Here is a 23,473-nt window from a genome sequence, read left to right on the forward strand (position 1 = left end):
TCTCTATGATATTCAGACACCAAACCTGCTTGGTTGCCTCTTCGGGCACATCAAACATACCGATGTCGACCACTTTGTCACTCAAGGTGCTATGATCTGCGCATGTCTCTTCAGCGTCAGCGAGCAGAACCCCGTAATGTTTAGCCTTGTTCTTCCACCAGTACTTCCACCAGTTTCGTTGTTTGCTTGAAACATAGTCAGCCGTCGGTGTGTTCATAACCGATGCTTTGGCAACATGGCCAATCAGACTAAGCTCGCAGTGTGGCATGTGAAGAGTAGCCGTATTGCAATAAGCATCGACTGTCCATCTATCGTTTTCCAGATGGGGCTTAATCTTGATGAACCCCGGCTTTTCAAAATCTTTGAATTTCCTGCCTGTGTGTTGGTGGTGTATTGGGCCTTCGACTGAGGCCCATGACCATGATGGTGCTCTTACGACCGGTGGAGGGGCCAGCCTCGTAGGCTGAGGGCGCACAGGAGGAATATGAAAGCCTTGGTGTACGTGATGACGCGGTTTCCAAAGAAGGCCTCTGGCAATATCATCTTCCCACAGCCCAGCAACGTAGTGAGAGCCAAGAACGCCAACAGCGAGCTTGGCGATGGAGGCTATGGCGGCAAAAACGTCGTGGGGATTGGATATAGTGCGCAGTGTGAACCTATCGATCTGTGCATACCACATGGTAAGCGTTTGCTCCCTCCGTATGTTCACATCTTTGGCCGTGGATGGGAAGACTGGAGGGGACGGCATGCCGGGCGAGCCCCAGACTTTAGTCGTACCGTCTTCCCAAGAGCTCAAGGTCCGGCAATTGTATACGATCTGCTCCTCGGCAAATTGAATGGTGTATTTGGAGAGAAACTCTTCTTGATAACACCAGCCGCGGGTGGTCGTAGGACCAATGGATAAATTGGTAGGCCGATCGATGTAGAGAACATCCTCACTTGAAGGCGATAGGGGAATCGGACATGGCTGTCGCTTCATCCCAGATAGAGCCTTTATGAAGCCTTCACGGGAGTCCGGAGAGCGTGCGGCCACCACTGTCAGAGCCGCGTTGCCGTAGACATGTTCCATACGCCTGGACTCAAAAGCCCAGTCGTCTTCGTCACCCTGGATAATACAGAGGGCATCAACCCATAAGTATTTAAATCCAAGGGCCCGAGTAAACTGAATAGTTTCTTGGTGAGATTTTGTTAGGCTCTGCTCCGGGAGTTCGATGACGAAATCATCGTAAGTGTCGTGCGTCAATTTGACATTATCTGTCGAGGGTCCCCAGCAATAAGATAGCGCCACATATGGTTTGCAAAGACTATTTGTAACCCGAAGCCTGGACTTACGGTTCGCTCCCACTTCAATAACACGTGTGGGCATCTGTAGTGAATGTGGTCTTGCACAGCGAGCGTGTTTCTCGCGGCAGTCTTTTAGCCGAGAAAGAGTGAACGAGATGTACAGGTCGGGGTCGGGGTCTGTAGCGATGCATCGTTCGGGATATATCGAGGCAGCGGCAGATCCATCGATACTTGCATCTATCAGCCTGATGAAACTCTACATAGTGTTTGTTGAATGGGGCTCGAATCTTGCACACTCACGCGTAAGACGATAGCTTGATGCTTAGTGGGGATCCGGGAGGGTTGGTTTCTGACAAACCCAAGTCGACCGATGTCCGACTTCGTCCGCAAGTGATCCAAACGCCATCTGCACTATCCGATGCAACAGGTACGATTTGACCATGAAGCCAGATGCTGGGATACCATGGCTGGTCTCCATCAAGTGAGCTTGGTCTTTCCCCGTTGAGGAGCTCAGTAAGATACCGAGGCATGCATTTGGCCTTAATACTGACCCAACAAAGGCCACAGAAATCACAGCCTTTTTCGGCGCTCTCCTTGAGGGATTTAAGATCGGGGTGGAATTTGATATCCTGGTAGAAAAGGGTTTCAACGGTGAGCTTTGCACAAAAGTCGCAATACGCCATCATGAAAGAATTTGTAGCTGCGACGTAGAGTTTCTTCTATGATGTGGAGCCTCTTGAAGTTATGCGTAGTCTTGTAGCTCGGTAAGTTGCTATCTATGAGGTCCACAGATGCCAGAAGGAGGGATTCTAACCAAATACCGGTTGGGGCTGCGAGTTACCTTAAATAGAGCTTCAGGCATATAATCCAAAGTTAAGGCCAGGTGGAAGCAGACAGATCACTAGTGCTTACCAAGCCGGGCGTACCTAAGTCAATTGCTGTGGTTGGCATTCGTTGATGACTGCATGGCACCAGGCTCGGCCGAATTCTGTTCTGGTTGGTCAGCCCAGTCCTCTCCGCGAAATCAGCCAACAAGAAATTCAGAGTACAGAGATGACAGAAAGCATGGGGAATCACATCGATAATGGGTAGGCGACGACAGATTGGAGAATATTTGCCGCTACCTATTTGGTGTCAGCCGTCCTTGTCCTGAAATTGACTACATACCTAGGTAGGTACATTCAAGACCAAGAGACACGCCTGTAGCTATGAATTACTCTGTCCACCTCATTTGGCAGACGTGCTCGCTCATCAGCACCGTTTAATCGAGGGCGGACTATAGTTGTAGAGTGGTCATTGGATTTATAAGCTGCACATCTTCATTCAAGTAAGCCCGACATGAACATTAAGGGTCAACGTATTTGTGTCGTCATATCCAGAGATATATACCAAGCCAAAATGCCCCATTAAGCCCCTTCTAAGACTTTTCGTTGCCAGCAGACGTTGTTGCCTTTCCAACTCAAGATCACTGTGAGCCGGTCTACGGAGTTGAGACTCAAAGTCAACATCTAGCAGCCTAGATCGGCTTCTGCTACTAAAGTATGCGTCCAAATATGAACAAAGCGTCATTAAAGTTATTCTTGGCTGAGGCGGAAGAGATTCCCAGCCCCGCGTAGTACTGCTTTGACAGATTTAATGCAACTTTGTTCCCTCCGCCAAATTTAGCGGTTGATAGGGTTGTAAACGACGAGAAAAGCGTGCGGTAAAGATGTCTCATTCCCCTTGCGTCAATCGTGCATGTTGAAATTGGAGTAGGAGCTGATCTGTGCTGCAGATGTAGTGGAAAAAACGTTGAAATGGCTCTTGAATTCAAGACAAAATCTCGTCGGTAGTCGTGTTGACGACTCGTCTTGGATTCTTATGGTGGTTGCAAGAACCTCTTTGGTAGTAATTACTACCTTTCTTTTTCGAACAAAACTCTCCCCGGATGAAGTGTCCACAAAAGTCGCAAGCCATGGTATCCCGGTCATGTTTCTCAATCAATCTGCTTGTCACAACCAATCCTGTTCAGGAAGTCCTTCCGGTCGCTGTGGCTGCGAAGCCTGACGCCAGTCGCTTTCGAGCCCGTATCCTTTTTGGCGTTACGACGCTCCCATGCTTTGAGATCGATAGAATCAACGCCCACTTCCTTCTCAACAGCCTCCACCACCTCGTACTCGATCTCCGTTTCCTCAGCCTCCTCCACGTCACTCCTGACGTCTTCAGCCGAGGCGCCCTTGAGAACGCGCACCGTGACGCGCATGATGAAGAAAGACCACGCGCAAATGACGACCTCGAGGGCCAGCAGAAACGTCAAGAAGCCTCGGCGGACGCTGTCAGTGAAGCACACAGTTCCTGTTGAGTCTTTAAATGGCTCCAGAAGATGCGACCAGCCTTCTGTTGGTGCAGGAAATGGGCCCTCGATTTCGCCAGGTGCGCCCCGGAAACACGGCATCTCCACGGCTTTGGGTAGGTCGTAGTAGACACTCCAACATACCATGAGGTAGAAAACGTGCCGGGTAAAGACCCAGACAAACAAGAAAACCCCGAAGACCACGTCGCAGACCTTCTTGAAGCCGATGTACTTGAGGCACTTCGCCAGCTGTTGTATTGTTAGCAAGGATCCTCTGCAGCGTTTTCGTATCCACTAAACTCACAGGGAAGATCAACTCAATCACATCCATCAGTACCAAGATTAAATGGCCGACTCGTGTCTGATGATATGCGTAGCTTGCGGCGATGAGAGACAGCGTGATTGCGTGGTGGACTAGCATTTCCACGTAGTCCTTACGCTTTTCCTCAATATTGACGGAAATGACCTGCTGGGCCCAGTACGCCCATTGAGCCAGTATGTATATCTTCATCAACCCATCGAGCTCTCTCTGAGGCCAATTGGACCACAACTCCTTCATATTGAGGTAATAAGGTGATTTGCAGTAAAGGTACTAAGAGCCAGTCAATTTCATGAGTTTTGTGGTCGGTTGATGCTCGGTGTCAGAAATACCATTCCCAGAGGCCAGAAAACCACGTAGTAGGTCAGCATCCAACCTTGTTCCGCGAATCGCGTCTCATCTTTCTCCTTCTTGATACCCCAGTGCCTGCCAAGGGGTGAGAGGACATGGTTCATCAAGAACGCGCGGATACCGATGCAGAGCACCACACAGAGAGCGACGAAGCAGAGATCTTTGTGGCCGGCGCCATATTTGCCAGTGTTTGGGTTGTAGTATGAAAGCTCAAAGAACTTCGACGTGAACGGACGGGCTGCAGGGACAAAGACGTACGCAAGAAGAAGGGGCCAGATGGTGTGAAACGCAAGGCCTGTTCATGGGGCGGATGTCAGCATTGCATGGCTCAGGGTGCGGCATTGGGAGGTGATATCTGCAGCCATCGACATAGTCAGCACTTTCTTACATACCAGTCTGATTTTCAAGCAGCCATTGAGCGATTTTGTCCAATCGCCCTCCGTCTTTCCTCTTCGCCTTCCTGGTCTTTGTCTTCTTCACTCTCAGCTCAACAGACGCGCGGTCCAGGTGCGCGACATCGTTCGAATCGCCCATGTTCCTTCGGCCACACAGATTCACTCATTCAATGCAATGACAGATTCTACGATGAGTCGGTGATGGCCAGGTAAAAAGAAGCGTGCGGGTGTGCACAGAAGAAAATGCGTATGGTAGTCGATCGGGTTGTCGAGGAAAGCTCTGCGCCGCATGTCGCTTAAAAGGTAATGAGAAAGCCCCAACGAGGAGCAGGGCCAGGCTCAGCTGAGCATTTGGACCCTTGAGACAAGGAGCGGGATGGATATACAGGGGTGTGATATTGAAAAGAGAATATCTAAAATTGCCTGCCCGCACGTAACATGTCGCTGTGGATTACTCAGGGGCAGCCTGAGTAACGCGGGAGACTTCGAAAGAGACCAACAGGCTCGCCTCACGTTCTCGACGATACTCATCTGAAGAAAAGCACCGCCAGTCGATAAGCAACGGAATCTGACGACACTAGCAGCACAGATTTGCTCTGCACCTGTTAGCCGTAATTAGGCATGCAAGTCTCAGGGGTCCTCAGCTGCAAGGATCATGTCATGTCATCCCGGCACCAACTGTCAAGCAGCTAACAGATGGAGGATGCATCTCAACCGCCATTGCTAGTAATGTCCCGAGCTTACAGCCCAACTGTTCAAGGACCTTCCGAATGCCATATATACAAATATCAAGGCTGCAGAGAAGTCGTGTACTAGAGCTGGCTTACGTACACACCGTGTTTCCCTTGGCCGGAAACGGCTACTGATCTGCCGCATGAGATGGGTGGCTGAGGACTAGCGGGAGCCCAAATGCTTATGTCTAGAGCCTTAAAGGGACGTCATGCTTATAAAGGAGCTACGTTGGCCATCTAAAAGCGCCCTTGAATGCGTGTTAGACACATCAGGCAACACACCCAAGATCACATCCCCGCCTAGCAGTCTCAACAGCGGCTGATTTTCATCATGACCCGCCTTAAAGTTCTCATCTGCGGTGGTGGCTGCGCTGGGCCAGCATTGGCATTCTGGCTTGCACGGCTAGGCCATCGTGTCACCATCGTCGAGCGTTACCCGACACTGAGAGCGACCGGAGCACAAATCGATTTCCGCGAGCAAGGCATCGAGGTCCTCAAGCGCATGGGACTTCTCGACACCGTTAGAGGGAACCGAGTCGACGAGGCCGGCATGGCTATAGTTGATTCCACTGGCAAAGCTGTCGGCACTCTTATGGCCAACACGTCCGGCAAAGGTGCTCAAAGTGGGACATCTGAGTATGAGATTATGCGAGGTGATCTTGTCCGCATTCTTTACGACGCGACAAAGGACAATGTCGAATACATTTTCGGGAAGACTGTCGAGAGTTTCGAGCAGGATGAGAAAGAGGTTATCGCCTACTTCTCTGATGGTTCGTCCGATACTTTCGACATACTCGTCGGGGCCGATGGTCAGGGTTCAAGGATTCGAAAAGCCACACAGCCAACGGACGCCCCGGACCCTTACCGCCATCTGGGTTTGCATGCATCATACTGGTTCATTCCGCGCGAGGACGGTGACGACAATATCGGCAGAGTGTACCATCCAGCAGAAGGACGCATGGTCTTTCGTAGGACTCACAACCCGACGGAAACGCAAGTCTACTTTTTCATCAAAGACCATTCGAATGAGGCGTCACTCATTCACAGGGGATCAGTGGAGCAGCAGAAGGAGTTCTGGGCGCACAAGTTTCGAAACGCTGGTTGGCAGACGGATCGCTTCATGAAGGGCATGAAGACAACCGAGAACTTCTACAGCCAGGAAGTTGTCCAGGTCCAGACCAAGACATGGTCCAAGGGCCGCGTTGTTCTTCTTGGCGATGCGGCACATTGTCCCTCGCCCTTCAGTGCCATGGGCACAACTAGCAGCTTCGTGGGAGCATATGTCTTGGCAGGGGAGATAAGTCGGCATCCAGATGATCTTCCGCTCGCTTTTGAGAACTACGACAAGGTTCTGCGTCCCTTCATCGATGAATGTCAGAAGCTCAGCCTGCCGATGATCAGGCTGACCATGCCAGACACGTATTGGGGCGTTCTCATCCTGCACTGGATTGTCTGGATCCTCTGCCTACTGCGCGTCCCTGAAATAGCGACCAAGTTCTCCAGCGAGGAGAAGGGAGGCTGGCCCTTGCCGAGCTATCCAGAGCTTGCGCTTAAGCAGTAAAGCCAACTGTTAGTATCTACGTGCAAACTACATAGTCTGATAGTTAAGAAACTCCTTCAAATGCGTGCTACCAGTGAGACTGCCCAACTCATTCCAACAGGGTAGTCGATTCCAGCTTCAAACGATGAAACGGCATTTGGTAAAAAATTGATTCATAGACTGCTCCTGGAGTTGAAGCACGTTTAATCCACATCTTTTGCACCGCGTAACGGAGATAGGTTACCTTGAGATTCTGCATTCAGGACCTGCAGATGCAGGCAGCGCACATACTGTAGTTTCCAACGAAAGTCATGTTCAATGTATCCTTCTGTCTTAGACCTCTTTTGGGTTTGAAACTTTCGGCTTCAGCACCTCGCAAGAAAGGGAGGTTTTTCTCTATAAGTGACTTCATCGCCAGACCTAGATGAATCCAGAATCCTGTACATTATCACTGAAAATAGTAGTCTCAAATGTTGACCGGAAAGGTCCCCCCAACACACACACCAGAGGGGTCCTAGTACAAACAGGTACTGGTACAGACAGGTATCTACTTCAATCAGCCGACTCCATTGACACACTTTGTTTTGAAAACTTAATTTTCACCACAATTATATCTCAATAGCCATTGAATAGGACAATACCAAGGGGCAAATCAGAACACGAACAATCCCGTTCACACCCCACGAACCTGCCTTGCCTTGAATCACATCTTCGACTAATTCCAACTTACGAACAAATAAATATCGAAAGAACATGCTTCTCCTTACCCAAGCAGCGGGGCAAAACCTAACAGAGGAATCGACTAACCAAGTTCGAATGAGCGGTAACACTAGCTTCCAATGGCAGACGCTGCCCGCCGAGATCCGGCTCATCATTCTGGAATTCCTGGTTTCCCAAGCCGGCCACGGGACTGGCCGACTTTCCAACTACGCCAGTGTCTGTCTAGACTGGAAAGCCTTTTTTGAGAAAGTTACATTCCGAAGTATCAATCTCCCGTACTCTCCCTTCGAAATCATCACCTTTCAGTCCTATATGAGCGACAGCCGGGTATCAGCGTGTAGAAAGATCACATTTCACATCTCTTTGAGAAATTACACCTGTGATGGATGTGATAAGAAAGAAGACGAAACCACTATCCTTAAAAACAACGCCAGGTTCACCGAAGGACTGGTATCTCTCTTCTCGGTAATGTCTTCTTGGACTTTACCGTCCGGCCACGGCATCTGGCTTGAGATGTGTGCTAGCTCGCCCAGTGACACTCAGCATTCTTTTCGTAATGCGCAAATCGACGATCAGTCCAGTCGAAATGCCCAGAGTCATAGCGTTGTCGCCCACCGACAACGATCGAGAGTCTTTTCGCATTTCGGCTCAAAACAACGCCTCATTGGAAGTTTACTCGACTTTTGTAGTCGGAACGGAGAGATATCGCTACCGCACGTTCCAGTCATCTCAGGATTTTCAATGAATCGCCACATGTTCCGGTCTCTGTCATCCTCTGCGATACAGAAGATTTTGCAGCGACTGGACGGCTTGAGGCGTGTGAGATACATGCCGTGGCGAAGCATCGATGGTGAGGGTCAAGCAGAGAGAAATCAAGCATGCGGAGCTCTGTTGGCGAACTTACCGCCAAAGGTCTTCGCAGTGTCCATATGGGAGGCTCAGGAATCTTGGTTGCATGGCCGAAAACCTAAGCAAAGGAATGCGCAACTGGGGTGGTTTGCACTTAGGGCCAGCTTTGATCTACAAACACTTGCCATATCCCACGCGGTAGAAGCGAGTAACTTCTTTCGACCGTTCTATTCCGAAACCAGAATTTCTGCTTTGCCGGTCGGGATGAGGTTGTGGGGTAGGCTCAGAAGTCTCTCACTTACTTCTCAAATTCCGACAAGACGGACGGGTTCCATGGAAACGAACGAATTACTATTGGCGGCAAGTAGGGCAGCGTGGCGTATGCCACGCTTGCACACCATGGAGATTTGGCATGGCGCTGTGGGCAAGGGATTCTTGCTTCGTTACGAAGTCCTCCGTAACGAGACAAAACTCACAATTGAGTCTACTTGGCCTTTTGAGCCTTCACAGAAGACCTTACAGTCTTGGGAGCTTGTGGCAAGGGAGAGGACGCGACATCGGCTGAACATTACGCAGAACATTCTTCAGTCTTCATCTTTGACGACGCGCACATCTATTTGCGCAAGATTGAAGCTCAAGGTCTTGCCGAAAGAATGGTAACCGGCATCTTGAACAGGAATATCCGACCAAAGCGCAATAAATAATTATGGATGCCATCGGCTGAAGTGGGAGGTGAAATTCTCGCGAGAATTTCGAGGGTGGCCAGCCAAGGACATCTGGACACTGCCAAACTAGGCTCTTGTGGCCTCATTGTCACTGGTTTTGACCTTGACGGTCTGGAAAACAGAGTATCCTCGCAAAATAGATCGCATTATACCCGAATCATGATCGCTACGGTTCTTTAGTTTCAGCTGGCACTGATTTTCGTACCTCGAAGTGTCTTCTAACTTTAGAAAAGGCCCATATCTTGGCGGTGCGGATATCCTCCAAGGCCCACCGACATCGTGCGTTGCGCAGCGAGCTTAATACCGAGCAGGATAGCATCGCTCAGGACCTCTCTTGGCACTAACATACGAACAGTTCAACATAGATCCCAAAAGATGATGGTGCCATTGAAAGAGTTATAAATTCGACATTCGAAGCTCTGTTAGTCGAAGAAGAGAGCATCATCCACTCATGCATCAAACAGAATCATCACACAACTTCACTTCTCGCCAAATCATCCAATAGAGCCCTCATCATGATTCTTTCCAACATTTTTACTTTGTTTTCGGCTGCGGTTCTCGTTAGCAGCGTTGTCTCAGCGCCCATAGAACCTCGCCAAGGCTGCTGTGGATTGGGAGGGAAGCCGAAATCAACGCTCCAAGGAGACCGCATCACAATTGGTTACAGGACCGTCCATCCGGTAGGTGTCCCATGAAATGGTGGCTTCAGTGAGTTGCAAGCTAAAGAGTGAACCAGGACCAAGCAAAGATTTACAACCAGAATCACAGAATCGTATACAAGCCGGCATTGACCACTGGCGGAGCTCAAATCGGCAAAGGTGTCTACATCACTCCTGGACCTGGGCAGTGGGAAGGAAACCCTGGTGACTGGTAAGCATTCGTTACATCGCAAATTAGGCTTCACGGCTAATTATTATCTCTTGTGTAGGCATTGTCTTATTACTGCCAACAGAATCGCCGTTGACAACACCATCAAAGCGTGGATTCCCCCGAACACCTGGTGGAAAATCGGTGCGCAGTATGATTGGGCGTCCACGCAGACTGTCAACAATAAGAAGGTCGATGACGAAGCATTTAACCGCGCTCTTCGAATGTCCAAGATTGACAAAACCAATGACGCCGTCAAGTTTGCTAAGGGGGCCAAGCAGCTGCTCATCCCGACAGACCTTGTTAACGACAGAGCTCTGGACTTTCAAGTCGATTGCAAGAAGGACTGGAAGCTCCTCTCAGACACCAAGATCGTCAACTACAACGGCTGGAAGAAGAACGTGATTGGAAAGCCGCAGTAAGAGGTTTCAAGTAAGGATCCAGATCACAGTTTGTCAAACGCAAACTTATAGCTCTTGCACAACACTGTTCTGTCACTAATCATCTGATAATGGGTTTTGCAGTTTAGAATGTAGACTTAGAATATACTTAATACCAACCTATGGAATGAAAATGAAGTTCGTAGTGCGCAGAGGAGTTCTTCATTCGATACGTTCACCGCTGTGACCATTGCTTTTGGTTTATTTTTAAATTCTATGAACCAATATGTTTTCTTTTCATATGTGGCCGGACTTATTATCAAGTGCTCTGAAGCTTAAATGATCCGAAATATCAGCAGCTGCATTAACCTCACGCGCTCAAGTTCACAGAGAGACTTGACAAGAACAATCGGCAAGGCTTCAAACCTAGGAACTGCTGTACTTTTCTCTCTGACTTATCTGAAAAGAAGGATGTTTTGAGATCAACCGAAGACATGTATTGATAAAAGTGAGACACTAGTGACATTGCGGCACAGGCTACACAGCCTCCCCAAGTGTGGTCAGAAATTCGTATTGGGGAAATGAGATGGCTGACTGCAGACTGAACACAGCCACAATCAAGCACACGTCGCAAACCCCTCTTCTCGCTATCGCTCTTCTCCAAATTACCTTCGCAGCTGCCCATATAAACGGAAAATTCAAACACAATTTATTCACAGACTTCCCGTGCTCTTCGTTTTTTCCATCTTATCGAGAGCCTTTGTCTACTCTTCGCGATGTCTAATCCCGAAAAGGGGGACCATGTCATCAACATCCCGGATGACGCCTACGATGGCCGCGACGCGAAACCATCCGATAACGCCGCCTCTGGTCTGCTTGCGAGCGACTCCAATGGCGCTTCAACCACGACCAGGCAAATCGAAAACAGCACTGCCTTATCCATTGTTGCGTACTGTTTGTCCTCGATCAGCATGACAGTCGTCAATAAATATGTTGTGTCAGGGAGCTCGTGGAACCTGACATTCTTCTACCTTGCCGTCCAAGCTATCGTCTCGACTACTGCGATTATTTTCGCCAAAAGACTGCGAATGATTCGGAATATGGCCCCCATTAATTACGCAAAAGCCAAACAGTGTACGTCGTCATTCTTTATTCGTTGGTTCCCCACATGCTGACTCCTGTGTCTCATGCAGGGTTTCCAATCTCTCTGCTTCTCGTGAGCATGATTTACACCGGCAACAAAGCGCTCCAATTTCTGTCCGTCCCGGTTTACACCATTTTCAAAAATCTCACCACTATTGTCATTGCGTACGGCGAAGTGCTGTTGTTCGGAGGCAAGGTCACCCCACTGGCCTTCCTGTCATTTTGCCTAATGGTCCTGAGCTCGATCGTTGCAGCATGGGCCGACATACAGAGCGCCGCCAACGCGTCTTTGAGCAAAGGCGTCTCAAGCCTGTCATCAAATCTTGATGTCGGATATACTTGGATGGGCATCAATATTGTGTGCAGCGCTGCATATCTCCTGTCAATGCGCAAGATCATCAAGAAGATGAACTTTAGCGATTGGGACAGTACGTTCATCTAATTTACTTCATGGATTCTTTCTTACTGACTCTATCAGCCATGTTTTACAACAACTTATTGACAATCCCCGTCCTGCTTTCCTGCTCCCTTATGGTGGAAGACTGGTCTGCTGCCAACCTGGCAAAGAACTTTCCCGAGTCGTCGCGTCACAGTATCATAGCTGGCATGATTTACTCAGGCCTTGGTGCTATCATCATCTCGTATAGCTCCGCATGGTGCATTAGAGTCACCTCTTCGACAACATATTCGATGGTAGGCGCCCTTAATAAGCTACCAGTTGCGTTGAGTGGCTTGATCTTCTTTTCAGCCCCTGCGACGGTGGGTAGCGTTTCTGCGATAGCGATTGGATTCGTTAGCGGCATTGTCTACTCCTGGGCACGGATGAAATAGTCGATGAAGGTGGCTGTAGAGCTTCTTATCTAGGCCTGTCGACCAGTATCACATGACCACGGGATCATGAAAACGAGGGCGATCTTGTGAATGATGCGTATTAGAGAGCGTGTTGCTTGCAATAAATAGAATCGATTAGAACTAGCGCAACTTGCAACCAAATAACTTCTGGTAGATTTACAGTAATTTCTTTCATAATTCGTCTGAATTAAACTCACTTGAATAACACTTCCTCTACCTGTGAGCATATGTACTTGCTGCCTGTTAAAGAGATGAGCTCATTACCAGTATGTTTGTTGGCGAGTTAGGGGAATGTCTTCAATGCAAAATCATGACCTTGTCGTCTCTATCATCGCAATTGTTGTGATCTCTCTTATCGTTGCCCCTGTCATCGTCCTTGCCATTGTCCGCCATCGTCGTCCGCCGCCGTCGTCCGTGTCCCGGCTCCGACCCCGCCCCCGGGGCGAAGATAGTGGGTACTGGCTTACATAACCGTGCGTCCAGTGTCTGTGCTTGCCGATAAGATAAGAAAAGTCTCGACCCGCCCCTCCAGATTTTTTTTCTGGCTGAGGTGCAGCCGCCTCAACTCAATCGCCGTCTACATCGTCGCATCGACAACGCTGCTACCACCGCCGTCACCACTGCCACTCCCACCATGAAGAGAAAGCATATCGAGACCGACGACTCCGCGCCGAAGGAGGAGAAGCGCGCCAAGACTCAGGAGCCACAGCCTGCCGTGAAGGAACTCACTTTCAGCGATCTTGGCCTCGACACGCGACTGGTGCAGGGTGTCGCCGCGGAGAGCTTCAAGGACCCGACGCCAGTCCAACAGAAGGCCATCCCGCTCGCTCTTGACGGCAAGGATGTCGTCGCTAAGGCTCCCTGTGGCTCTGGAAAGACCGCCGCTTACGTTTTGCCCGTACTGTCTAGCATCCTGAAGCGCAAGACGGTAAGAGACTGCAGACTAACGCCCTCGCGACCGCTGCTAACCAGCCCTCCTCCAGACCGACTCCTCTCCCGCCACGACTGCCGTTATTCTAGTCCCGACACGCGAACTCGCCGACCAAGTTCTCAAAGCGATTGAGCAATTCTCAGCCTATTGCGCGAAGGACATCCACGCCGTCAAGCTTGTCGACAAGATCTCCGATGCTGTTCAACGCTCCCTCCTGTCTAACTTCCCCGATATTGTCATCTCCACACCTGCCACCGCGTGGAGGAATATTCTCAACGATGCTTTGTCCCTCGAAAAGCTCTCGTATCTCGTTCTCGACGAGGCGGACCTCATCCTCTCGTACGGCTATAACGAGGATCTGGAGAACATCGCAAGGAAGCTCCCCAAGGGTGTTCAGCTTCTGATGATGAGCGCTACCTTGTCAACCGATGTCACCTCTCTGCAAGGAATTTTCGCCCGGAAACCGACCGTCCTCGACTTGGACGACGAGGAAACGGAGGGTGATAACTTGTCACAGTTCGTTGTGAGCTGCGCCGAGGACGAGAAGTTTTTGTTGGCTTTCATCATCTTTAAGCTGAAGCTGGTCAAGGGAAAGTGTCTCATTTTCGTCAACGACGTCGACAGATCATACCGCCTGAAGCTCTTCCTCGAACAGTTCCAGGTCCGAAGCTGTATCCTTAACTCCGAGCTCCCCATTACATCAAGAGCACACGTGCTCGAGGAGTTCAACCGCGGTGTCTACGATATCATTATCGCGTCCGACGAGAAGAGCGCTATGGGCGTCGAAGAGAAGGACGCCGAGGAGGAAGACGGCGAGAAGGAGAAGGAGAAGGAGTCTAAGAAGAAGAACAAGAAGAAGTCGTCAAAGCGGGATGTCGAGTTTGGCGTATCACGAGGCATCGACTTCAAGAATGTGGCAGCCGTTGTCAACTTTGACTTGCCAACGTCAGCATCGTCATACACACACCGAATTGGTCGGACAGCACGTGCTGGAAGGACAGGCATGGCCCTTTCGTTTTACGTACCCAAGGAGCTGTACCGCAAGCACATGCCCACCAGCATCGAGACCGCGGAGAACGACGAGAAGGTACTAGCCAAGATCAAGAGGCAGCAAGCGAAGCAGGGCAAGGAGGTGAAGCCATACAACTTCAAGAAGGAGCATCTGGACGCGTTCCGGTACCGTCTGGACGATGCGTTGAGAGCAGTCACGAAGGTCGCTGTGAGAGAGGCGCGTATGAGGGAGTTGAAGCAGGAGCTCTTGAAGAGTGAGAAGCTGAAGAGGTAAGGCATTCTGAGCACACATCATCGGTGCAGCCTTTGTTTCTCTGAGACACGACTGACTGAGTTCTACAGATACTTCGAGGAGAACCCTACAGAACTGCAGCACCTACGTCACGACGGAGAGCTGAGGACAGCAAGACAGCAGCCCCATCTTAAGCATATACCCGAATACTTGCTTCCCAAGGAGGGCAAAGACTCGCTCACTTCAAACGAGGTCGGTATGGTACCATTCAGAAAGGTTGGCGGCAAATTGAGGAATAAGAAGGGCAAGTTTGGACGTGGCAAGAAGGTCGGAACTAGGAAAGTAAACCCTTTGAAAACGTTCAAGGCACGACGGAAATGAGCGGGGTCTCATTGAAACTGAAGCGTGGTGTGGTGGCCTGTAGATATTAATAGAGACTCGGTGTTGCTTTCCGTCAATTTTTCCCGCGAGGGTCTCATCTCAAGACACTTCCATTTGGTGTAACCCCGTGCCTCTCCAAACGAGTCTACGTAAATGGTTGAGAGCATGTGAGATCTTGGCGGCGTCAGCCCGCTACCAACGAAGACAGAACCAACCACACCTTTCTCGTACGCCATTTGACTCGACGATCACGGCGTTCTAGGCCCATTATAATGCAGCTTATCTTTGAGACAAATCACTACTCACATGCGCCGTTCCGCCAAAGTTTCCGAAAGAGGCAACTTTTGCAACGCCAATGGACCCTATCGGCATGAGATGTGGAGCTCCACGGGCCCGAAATTCACGATAAGGCAAAACTCTACAAGTGGGTTTCGATGAATCGGGCATTGCGAAGCGCTGTGGCGGGCGGCGTTGGGCTCAAACCCAATTTTCACCCACCGGCTTTTGTCATTGACTTTGCCAATGCCAACCGCAAAGAAAAAAAGTCATCTTGCGGTGTCAAAGAGAAAACATTGATGCTTCGTGCCCGTTGAGAATCACATCCAACATATCTCAAGTACCGTTTTTGACATGAAATTCTTATCGGCTCCTCTCTACGTGAGAGCCAGCATCATTTCATCATGTGTCGCCATGCTGTTCGGGTGTGTACTTGCCCTTCTCACCGTCAACAACTATGCCGGCGTTGCTGATGAAAACTTTCCATGAGTTAGCCTCGACACGGGCAGCATCGGCCCCGTAACGACCATGCCGTCCTTCCGTGAAACTTTCGGAGACTTCTCCCCCACCATGCACGGAGTCATCGTCTCGTCCGTCCTCATCCCCGGCGCCCTTTCGGCGCTAGTCTCCGGCGTCATGGCCGACCGGTTCGGCCACGTCCGCCTCTTCGCTCTCGGGGCTTTCATCTACGGATGCGGCACCGGCATTGAGTGCGCGTCTCCTATCCTGGGTGTCTTCATTCTTGGGCGGCTCATCAAGGGCATTGGGGAGGGCATGTTCTTGAGCAATGTCTACGTTCAAGTCTCTGAGATCTCTCCTGCTCGCATCCGCGGCATCATGACCGCTTTGCCGCAATTTGCCATCGTCACGGGAATCGTGACTGGATACTTCATGTATGTTGCCCTAACATGTTCTCATGTTGGAGATACTGACATGTCATTGCCAGGTGTTATGGTACGGCGACGCTAGGAATGTCATCTGCGGCGTGGCGTCTCCCGCTGGCTGTTGCCTCGTTCTTGGGCTTCCTGTTCTCCGGAAGTTACTTCATCGTTCCTCCCTCTCCCAGGTGGTTAATTGCTAAGGGAAGGCAAGACGAGGCCCGTCGCGTTGTCGAGAAGCTCGGTTTGAATGAAAAAGAAGGCGAAGAGATACTGGAGCTTTCATCTGACGACCAAGAACATGATCCCAACGCCCCGGTCTCTGAAGTCTTGAGGCAAGCATTCGCCGGCTTCCGCGAAGCCTTCTCCGCCCCGTATAGGGGCAGGACGTTGTTCGGTTTGTTCCTCATGGGATTCCAACAATGGAGCGGAATTGACGGAATACTGTACTACGCGCCAATCATGTTCACGCAGGCAGGGTTGAACGGCGAAAAGGCGACGTTTCTGGCCTCTGGCGTGTCTGCGCTGGTCATCTTGGCCACAACTGTGCCCGCGACGTTCTTCGCTGACAGCTGGGGACGCAAGACCTCCAGTCTCCTAGGCGGTGTGCTGATCACTGCTCTGATGGTCCTCATGGGCTCGCTGTACGCCGCCGACGAAGTTCATGCAGACCGAGGAGCTGGCAAGTGGGTTGTCATTGTGTCCATCTACCTATTCGCCATCGTCTACAGCTTTACCTGGGCGCTCTCCTTCCGCACCTTCTTGGTCGAGAGCCTGCCTAGGAAGACCAGAAGCAGCGCGTCGAGCTTGGCTCAGAGCGCCAACTGGGTGAGTCTCGGCCGATCTCTCTGGCAGACTGCCATGAGGTATTTCACGTGAAAAGCTGCTGACACCGGCCAACAGTTCGCCAATTATGTTGTAGCGCTGATCACTCCGGTACTTCTCTCGGTTTCCTCTTTCGGCGCCTACTTCCTCTTCGCGGGCTGTTCGTTGTTCTGCACAGTCGTTGTGGCGTTCTACATGGTGGAAACACGGGGCCACAGTCTCGAGGCAATCGAGAAGAGATACACGGAGAAAAAAGTCACAACCGCCGCCAAGAAAGGGGAGACAGTGGTCACGATTACGGAAACAAGCGTGGTCTGATCGGATTAGGCACGCAATGGGGCACTTGATCTAAAGACTCGCAACGAACAGTGGACGAAATGACGACAGGAAAACAAGGACATGGCAAAGCAATTATACGAAGCGGTCGCGACGTTGACACAACTGCGGCTGGAAAATTGGAAACACTCAAGAAAGGGCACTATAGAGGTTAGAACTGGATACAGGCTTTTTTTGATATTGCTTTTGGGCTTAGATTGAAAACTGATAGAGGAGGAGCAATCAACGGATAGACGGATACTTTTTGGGAATTAATTTGCAACTCGGTGCAAAGGAAGCTATCACGAATAAACAACGAATATCACAAGGGGCAGCAGGAACATCATGATGACTGACCGAGGCAAAAGTGCATGTGCCATCTAGAGGGTGTCTGTAAGACGCTCTTCTGATATCAGGAGACTGTTCCTCAGTTCAATTCATGCAAGTGGTTCGACAACCGAGGAATGCAACATCAGCCGGCAACTAACCGGTATGTCTCTTCATGTTCTGGGCTTTGAAAGACATCTTGCGGGGTAATTTTCATGTCGGTGACACTCCTCTGCGCGATTCCAATGATGCGATTGGCCATTGCCGCTTGAGTAACGAATCCGAGTAAGGTGGTGAACATGTGGCTTGGTGGAATAGCAGTGATTATAATTCTTTATTCGTCCCGAGGCTGCATCTTCCTTTCTTTCTGCTCGTTTTCGTATTTGAGGATGCGAAAACGGGGTCACCATCCTTGCGACGATCCTCATATCGCGGGAAATGATGAACTGGCCGAGCGACGCCCGTGATTGTGGGGGTCGCCGACGAAGATGGACCGCCGATGGTGGCTCGGAGTACAAAAACGGTTAAGGAGGGCGCCGGCCACGGTGGAACACTTAGAAACAGCCAGCCTTGTGAATCCTCTTGAGAGGTTCTTGACCCTTTTCGTTCTTGAGCGTCAATTTGCAGTCACTCTTTTTCGCGGTGTCAGGAACAGTCGCATTCTCGTTCCCCTTCGTTTTGTTCTTACAGCAAAGATGCGCGCAGTCTTAGCCGCCCTCACCCTTGGTCTCGCTAACACAGCCAGCGCATTACTGGCTGCGCGAGATGCTGGCTCCACGGCCTGCACCGATCTGACGACCCAGCTGGGAACTACCAAGGTTGCTACGAGCATCAAGATCGACTACATCCAGAGCAAGAATGAGTACTTCAACACGGCTCAGAGCGGCTACAACCCTTCTTGCGTGGTGTTTCCAACCACCACCCAGGATGTGGCAGCCATCCTCAAGTCGGTACGCGCAGCCGGGTCGCGCTTCGCCATCAAGACGGAGGGTCACAACCCCAACACCTTCTTCTCCAGCGTGGACAAGGGCGTCTTAATCGACCTCACCGAGATGAATGAACGAACTTACGACGAAACGACGACGCTTGGAACATACCAGCCCGGTGGCAAGTTTGGCGACATCTACGACTACTTCGCCAAGTACAATAGGACGGTTGTTGGGGCCCGTCTGAGCGGTGTTGGCTCAGGACTGGCTCTCGGAGGTGGCTTGAGCTATCTCTCGAGCCAGTACGGTCTGGCCGTTGATTCTTTCCGCGAACTGGAGGTTGTGCTGCCGAGCGGCGATATCGTGACTGCCTCGCCCAGCGAAAACGAGGACCTCTTCTTTGCGATGCGCGGAGGCGGCGGCAATGCCTATGGCGTCGTGACCAAGTACAAGGTCCAGACACGCCCGATCGGAAATCTGTACGCTGGCAATGTCATTTATCTGTTTAACCAGACTCAGAACGTCATGAACGCCATCGCCAACTTCACCTTGTACAACGAGGACCCCAAGGCCGCGATTATCGGAACTTACGAGAAGCTGGGCACTCCCGCTCTAGGAGACTTGAACCTCGACGACTTTGCCATTCTGTTCATGGTCTACGACGGTGACAAGGCCGGCGCAGAGAAGGCCTTTGCCAACTTCACCTCGATTCCCCACCTGCTCAACACTCTGGGCACCAAGACGTACAAGGAGGTGATCAACATGCCCTTGCCCAACGGCGCCGAGCTGTCCAAGGGCAAGAACCAGTTCCGCAACGGCGTGTACCGCATCCCATTCCCTTGAAGCGAGACCGGAAACGCCGTGGTCGACAACGCCTATCGCTCCGCCCACGAGGCCTGGACAAAATGGGGCGCTGACAACAAGGGCAAGTACACGCTCTTGTCGATTGACTACCAACCCATCCCTAAGAGTCTTACCGACGCGTCGAAGAGCCAGAACGGCGGCAATGCGATGCAGATGCCCGATGGACCTTGGCTGTGGCTTTGCTTCCTTCTGCAGTCCAGCCCGTTCCTCACCAGTGGCCAGACCGCCGAGCTCGAGGCTAGCTTCAAGAAGATGGTTGAGAGTGTGCCATTTGCCGACGACCTGCCGCTGTTCATCAATGATGCGCATTACGACCAAGATCCCCTGAAGACCTTCACCACCTACAGCAAGTTGCAGGAGATCAAGGCCAAGTACGATCCTGAAGGGTTCTTTTCCAACTACACTGGTGGCTGGAACTTTGACTTGTAGAATAAGAAGTTGCATATGGGAGTGAGCGCTGAACTTTACTTTCCGCCCACGTTGGCTTTCATTCTATTGGATACATATTTTGAGGAAGTTTCCATAGTCCTAGCCCTAAAGAGTGGGGGTACTGATTAGGAAAAACTTACGCAATATCTTTCGAGTACATAGTATAAATCAGAAAACGTTTCCTTCAATCTGCTGGGAACTCGCCTCTTTACTACAGTAGTCGCGCTCGTGAATGTTGCTACTCCGTTCAACTCGTGGACTAATAATACGCTGTTGACATTCGCTTGGCTTTCGAGCTTGAGCGCTTCGTGTCTGAGGTGCAGTGAAAGCCCGAGAAGCTTTTGTCATTGAACGCGGTTAATCTTAGTGGACGCGATCATTCTCGAACGTCGTGCAGCTGTGCTTTCTACAGGCAATGACAGTATCGTAAAGCTCGGATGATTGCTTGAACCCCAGGAAAGTTGCTTCTTATTTTCAAACACAACCAATCGCGTCTATTCTTGAGCTAGGTTCACCATAGTACGGTTCGTCTGATTAAAGCCATCATTAAACTTCCGCACCACGAGGCTACTTAGCAATCTCCGCGAAATTCTAGCGGTGTCAAGCACACCGCAACTCTAATCCACGTCACGTCACTAGAAGAATCTAGATTTGCGAACCGAATGCGAAGTGCCAAAGTAAAATGAGTCGTACTAGTCGGCTTGTGTACTTCGATGTCGGGGAGGGCTGCACACGACTCGCTCTTCATCTTCAACTGACAACCACGTGTATTATCTTATCAACATCTCGGTCTACTCGCTTCAAACAGTAACATAGTTCCGTGTACCTCCCACCTGACGTCTTCGAAAGCCTCCCTGAGCGGCCCGACAAAGCTCTCCATGTCATCCTCTGTGTTCCCAAAAACCCCAAATAAATTGTGCCAGAACATGAGGGCCTTGCCCATAGAGTTGTGTTTGACACCCTTCCCCAGAATTGTGACGCCGAAGAGCTTGCCGTCAGGAGTCAAAAGACTCTTCAATCGAATCAGGGCCTGCGCCTTCCTGGCCGGGGGACCCGGCACGCAGTGAATCAGCATCATGACTGAGATGGCGTCGAACTTGGCACCATTGAAGTCTTCACACGAGAGTCCCCGGGCTAAAGGATCCAAGAAGTCCCCTATTGAGGTTTTGCAGGTGACATGTGGGTGCATCTCGAGCGTGCGTGATGAGGCGGCGTGTAGAGCCGAGGGGTTCAGGTCTACCAGGGTAACTTGAGTGCCCTCTGGTATCGGCGCGTGTTTGATAAAGTATCCGGTTCCTACTCCAATGTCGAGTATTCGGCATGGTGAGGAGCCCGACTTGGAGAGACTGCTTTGTTGCTGAGAAAATCGAGACCTTGAGCGAGCACCGGCACTGGTGATGTGGCCGTTGAAAAAGCCCCGTAATCTTTTCGATGATATTTGCCATGCACATGGGCAATAGAAGCCTAGGACGAGAGGATCGTAGACGTAACGAAGAATAACGGGAACGTAGATTGCCGCTCCTGCGGATGTGTCCTTCAGAGCCATGGCTACACTCGTAAAGAAATAAAGTGGCTGGATCAAAGGTCGATTTCAGAAGTCGCAGTGTGTATGGATTGAATTGATATTATCTTGGTTATTCAGTAAATATATTTCAACAGTATCGTTACTTGAGCCACTTCGTCGGGGACCTTGTACGATCGGGGAGCTACTGAGACGTAGTTCGGGCGGCTAACGGCACCGGTGATACATCGATTCAACTACGTCCGTCTGCCAATCAAAATCTTACTTTGCCGACAACAGATGGAATTGGGACCACTAGTAGACGTTACAGATGTCAAGAAGTTGTCAGGCGGCTGGTTTGAGGCGAGTCGTCAGCCCGGCCGCGTCCCCGATGCCTGCAGCCTGTCCCGAGACGCCATCGTTGCAGCGGTCGCCTCCGCGACTTCAAAAAGCTTTGCGGCACAGAAATAAGATTCATCGGGTACTTCCGTAGCTCGTGATAAACAGATACGATAGGTGAGCTTCTGCGGACCTTAGATGGGACGAGTTGAGTCAGTGCGAAACACAGATCAGAACAAGCGCGTCTATCAAGACCGAGCCGAGGTCAAGGTCCGTTAACACCGGATGGTGACGCCGAATGCGATTGTAGCTTGCCAAAGCTTGACCAGAACTTCTGCTCATGTACACCGGTCTGGTTAGTTGTAGGGCTGAATGCGAATGCATGCGAGATTACGAGGTCATCGGCTTCGTATGGTAAGCGTAGGTTGGAGTTGTCATGTGACACGCGAGACAACCTACTGCAAGTGAGAAGTCGCCTTGCCTCAAGCGGAAACGCACGGACAAGGTGGAAACAGCTAAGACCGAGCAGGTTGTGCGAGGTCATCGTGAATATGCCCTTTGAATGCGAGAATATTGCGCGGGAACAGGCAGGAAAATATCGCATACCGAAATGATCTTCAAGGCTGAATGACAGTACGAACAGTTCGGACTTTTGTCCTGCTCCGTAAAAGTGTTTATTGGAGCCTCCCAGATGCGAGCTTTTCAAACATCGAAGTTTGCTGCCACCCTGATAACTCTTCGTAATAATCTTCAGCAGCATTCGGCGCAAACACGCCTGTGTCGGACTTGGTCACCTCTATTGGTATCATGGCTTGTAATACTTAGAACACGCCGACTGGTCTCGTCGTCACCAATGGCGAAGACGTCCGGAACGATGGTCATTCTGAATCGAGCAAGACACGCACTATCGCCATTTCACCTTGAGTTGTTCTTACCTGTCAGGAGCTTTTGGGTTTTCTCTGGATATCAGTGAAGTATGAAAATAATTAGTAGAAGGAACAATGACGGAGAAGCTTGGTGTCAATTTGAGTTTTCCGCTCGAAATCTAGTGTTCGACAAGAGTTGTCTTTCTGGTTCCAGTCTTAACCAAGGCGCATCGACCCTGTCCAACGATTGAGCGCAGAGCAGCCCTAAGTTCATATATACCTGCGGTGTACTTGAGGTTCCCTCAATGTACCTCCCCAATCTCGGGCTCAGGTTCTAGTAAGGTAGCCCTATTGAGATTGGGATAAGAGCTAGTTTCCGTGATTCCCCATCCGGCTTCTAATTGACTCTGCCATTCTAGTTAACTGAGCTTGCCGTATTTGCAAAACCATCTCCCTGGCCTCCTCATAGTTGTGTCGGTTGAGTTCGAAAGGCGGGCACACCAAATGCACTACCTTGGCGTTAAAGTGAACAACTTCTTCCATGAAATCGCCGGAATACCAAAACCGCAGCTGCTCATCCCAGTCTCTGCACCAGTCCTCCTCCTGTTCGTCTGGCGCTGTCTCATGGTAAAGAATGGTGACAGTCTGTAAACCATCCATCTCGCGTAGCCAGCGCTCATGGTAATACCAAAAATGCTCGACGCACTGGCCGGAGATAACGAGCTGACGAATGGAAGAGCCCTCTTCTGTTGCAGCAAGATCTTTGAGATGATACTGATCTATGTAGATACTGTCGATCTCAAAATTGACCCAAACATATCTCTTTGGGTCTTTCCGCGTTTGGAATGCCTTTGCATAGTGACGCTGAAGATATGTCCTGGATT

General features: G+C 50.6%; 6 protein-coding genes across 6 annotated transcripts; 5 read left to right on the forward strand and 1 right to left on the reverse strand.

Annotated features, from left to right (window-relative positions):
• Positions 1 to 3,259: 3,259 nt before the first annotated feature.
• Positions 3,260 to 4,820, reverse strand: CGCS363_v004441 (Sphingosine N-acyltransferase-like protein FUM18; the record flags this gene model as incomplete). The annotated part of the gene is made up of 4 exons (XM_036636290.1): positions 3,260 to 3,865; positions 3,921 to 4,208; positions 4,268 to 4,581; positions 4,679 to 4,820. The coding sequence occupies 4 exons, from the start codon at positions 4,818 to 4,820 to the stop codon at positions 3,260 to 3,262; spliced, it is 1,350 nt and encodes a 449-aa protein (XP_036498583.1).
• A 923-nt stretch (positions 4,821 to 5,743) lies between these two features.
• CGCS363_v004442 (Uncharacterized protein) lies at positions 5,744 to 6,973 on the forward strand (the record flags this gene model as incomplete). Its single annotated transcript, XM_036636291.1, has 1 exon — positions 5,744 to 6,973. One exon carries the CDS (start codon positions 5,744 to 5,746, stop codon positions 6,971 to 6,973), a length of 1,230 nt encoding a protein of 409 aa, XP_036497520.1.
• Positions 6,974 to 9,761: 2,788 nt separating this feature from the next.
• Positions 9,762 to 10,535, forward strand: CGCS363_v004443 (uncharacterized protein; the record flags this gene model as incomplete). The annotated part of the gene is made up of 3 exons (XM_036636292.1): positions 9,762 to 9,926; positions 9,983 to 10,116; positions 10,175 to 10,535. 3 exons carry the CDS (start codon positions 9,762 to 9,764, stop codon positions 10,533 to 10,535), a joined length of 660 nt encoding a protein of 219 aa, XP_036498582.1.
• Positions 10,536 to 11,269: 734 nt separating this feature from the next.
• On the forward strand, positions 11,270 to 12,467 carry VRG4-0 (GDP-mannose transporter; the record flags this gene model as incomplete). Its single annotated transcript, XM_036636293.1, has 3 exons — positions 11,270 to 11,627; positions 11,687 to 12,064; positions 12,115 to 12,467. 3 exons carry the CDS (start codon positions 11,270 to 11,272, stop codon positions 12,465 to 12,467), a joined length of 1,089 nt encoding a protein of 362 aa, XP_036498589.1.
• A 655-nt stretch (positions 12,468 to 13,122) lies between these two features.
• DBP9 (ATP-dependent RNA helicase DBP9) lies at positions 13,123 to 15,043 on the forward strand (the record flags this gene model as incomplete). The annotated part of the gene is made up of 3 exons (XM_036636294.1): positions 13,123 to 13,416; positions 13,472 to 14,700; positions 14,773 to 15,043. 3 exons carry the CDS (start codon positions 13,123 to 13,125, stop codon positions 15,041 to 15,043), a joined length of 1,794 nt encoding a protein of 597 aa, XP_036498634.1.
• Positions 15,044 to 15,847: 804 nt separating this feature from the next.
• Positions 15,848 to 17,340, forward strand: ywtG-1 (putative metabolite transport protein YwtG; the record flags this gene model as incomplete). The annotated part of the gene is made up of 3 exons (XM_036636295.1): positions 15,848 to 16,212; positions 16,266 to 17,025; positions 17,101 to 17,340. 3 exons carry the CDS (start codon positions 15,848 to 15,850, stop codon positions 17,338 to 17,340), a joined length of 1,365 nt encoding a protein of 454 aa, XP_036498585.1.
• Between the last annotated feature and the right edge of the window lie 6,133 nt (positions 17,341 to 23,473).

This window comes from Colletotrichum siamense (genome assembly GCF_013390195.1).
Source record: "Colletotrichum siamense strain Cg363 chromosome Unknown KSG_Cg363_contig03, whole genome shotgun sequence".
NCBI classification, from domain to species: Eukaryota; Fungi; Ascomycota; class Sordariomycetes; order Glomerellales; family Glomerellaceae; genus Colletotrichum; species Colletotrichum siamense.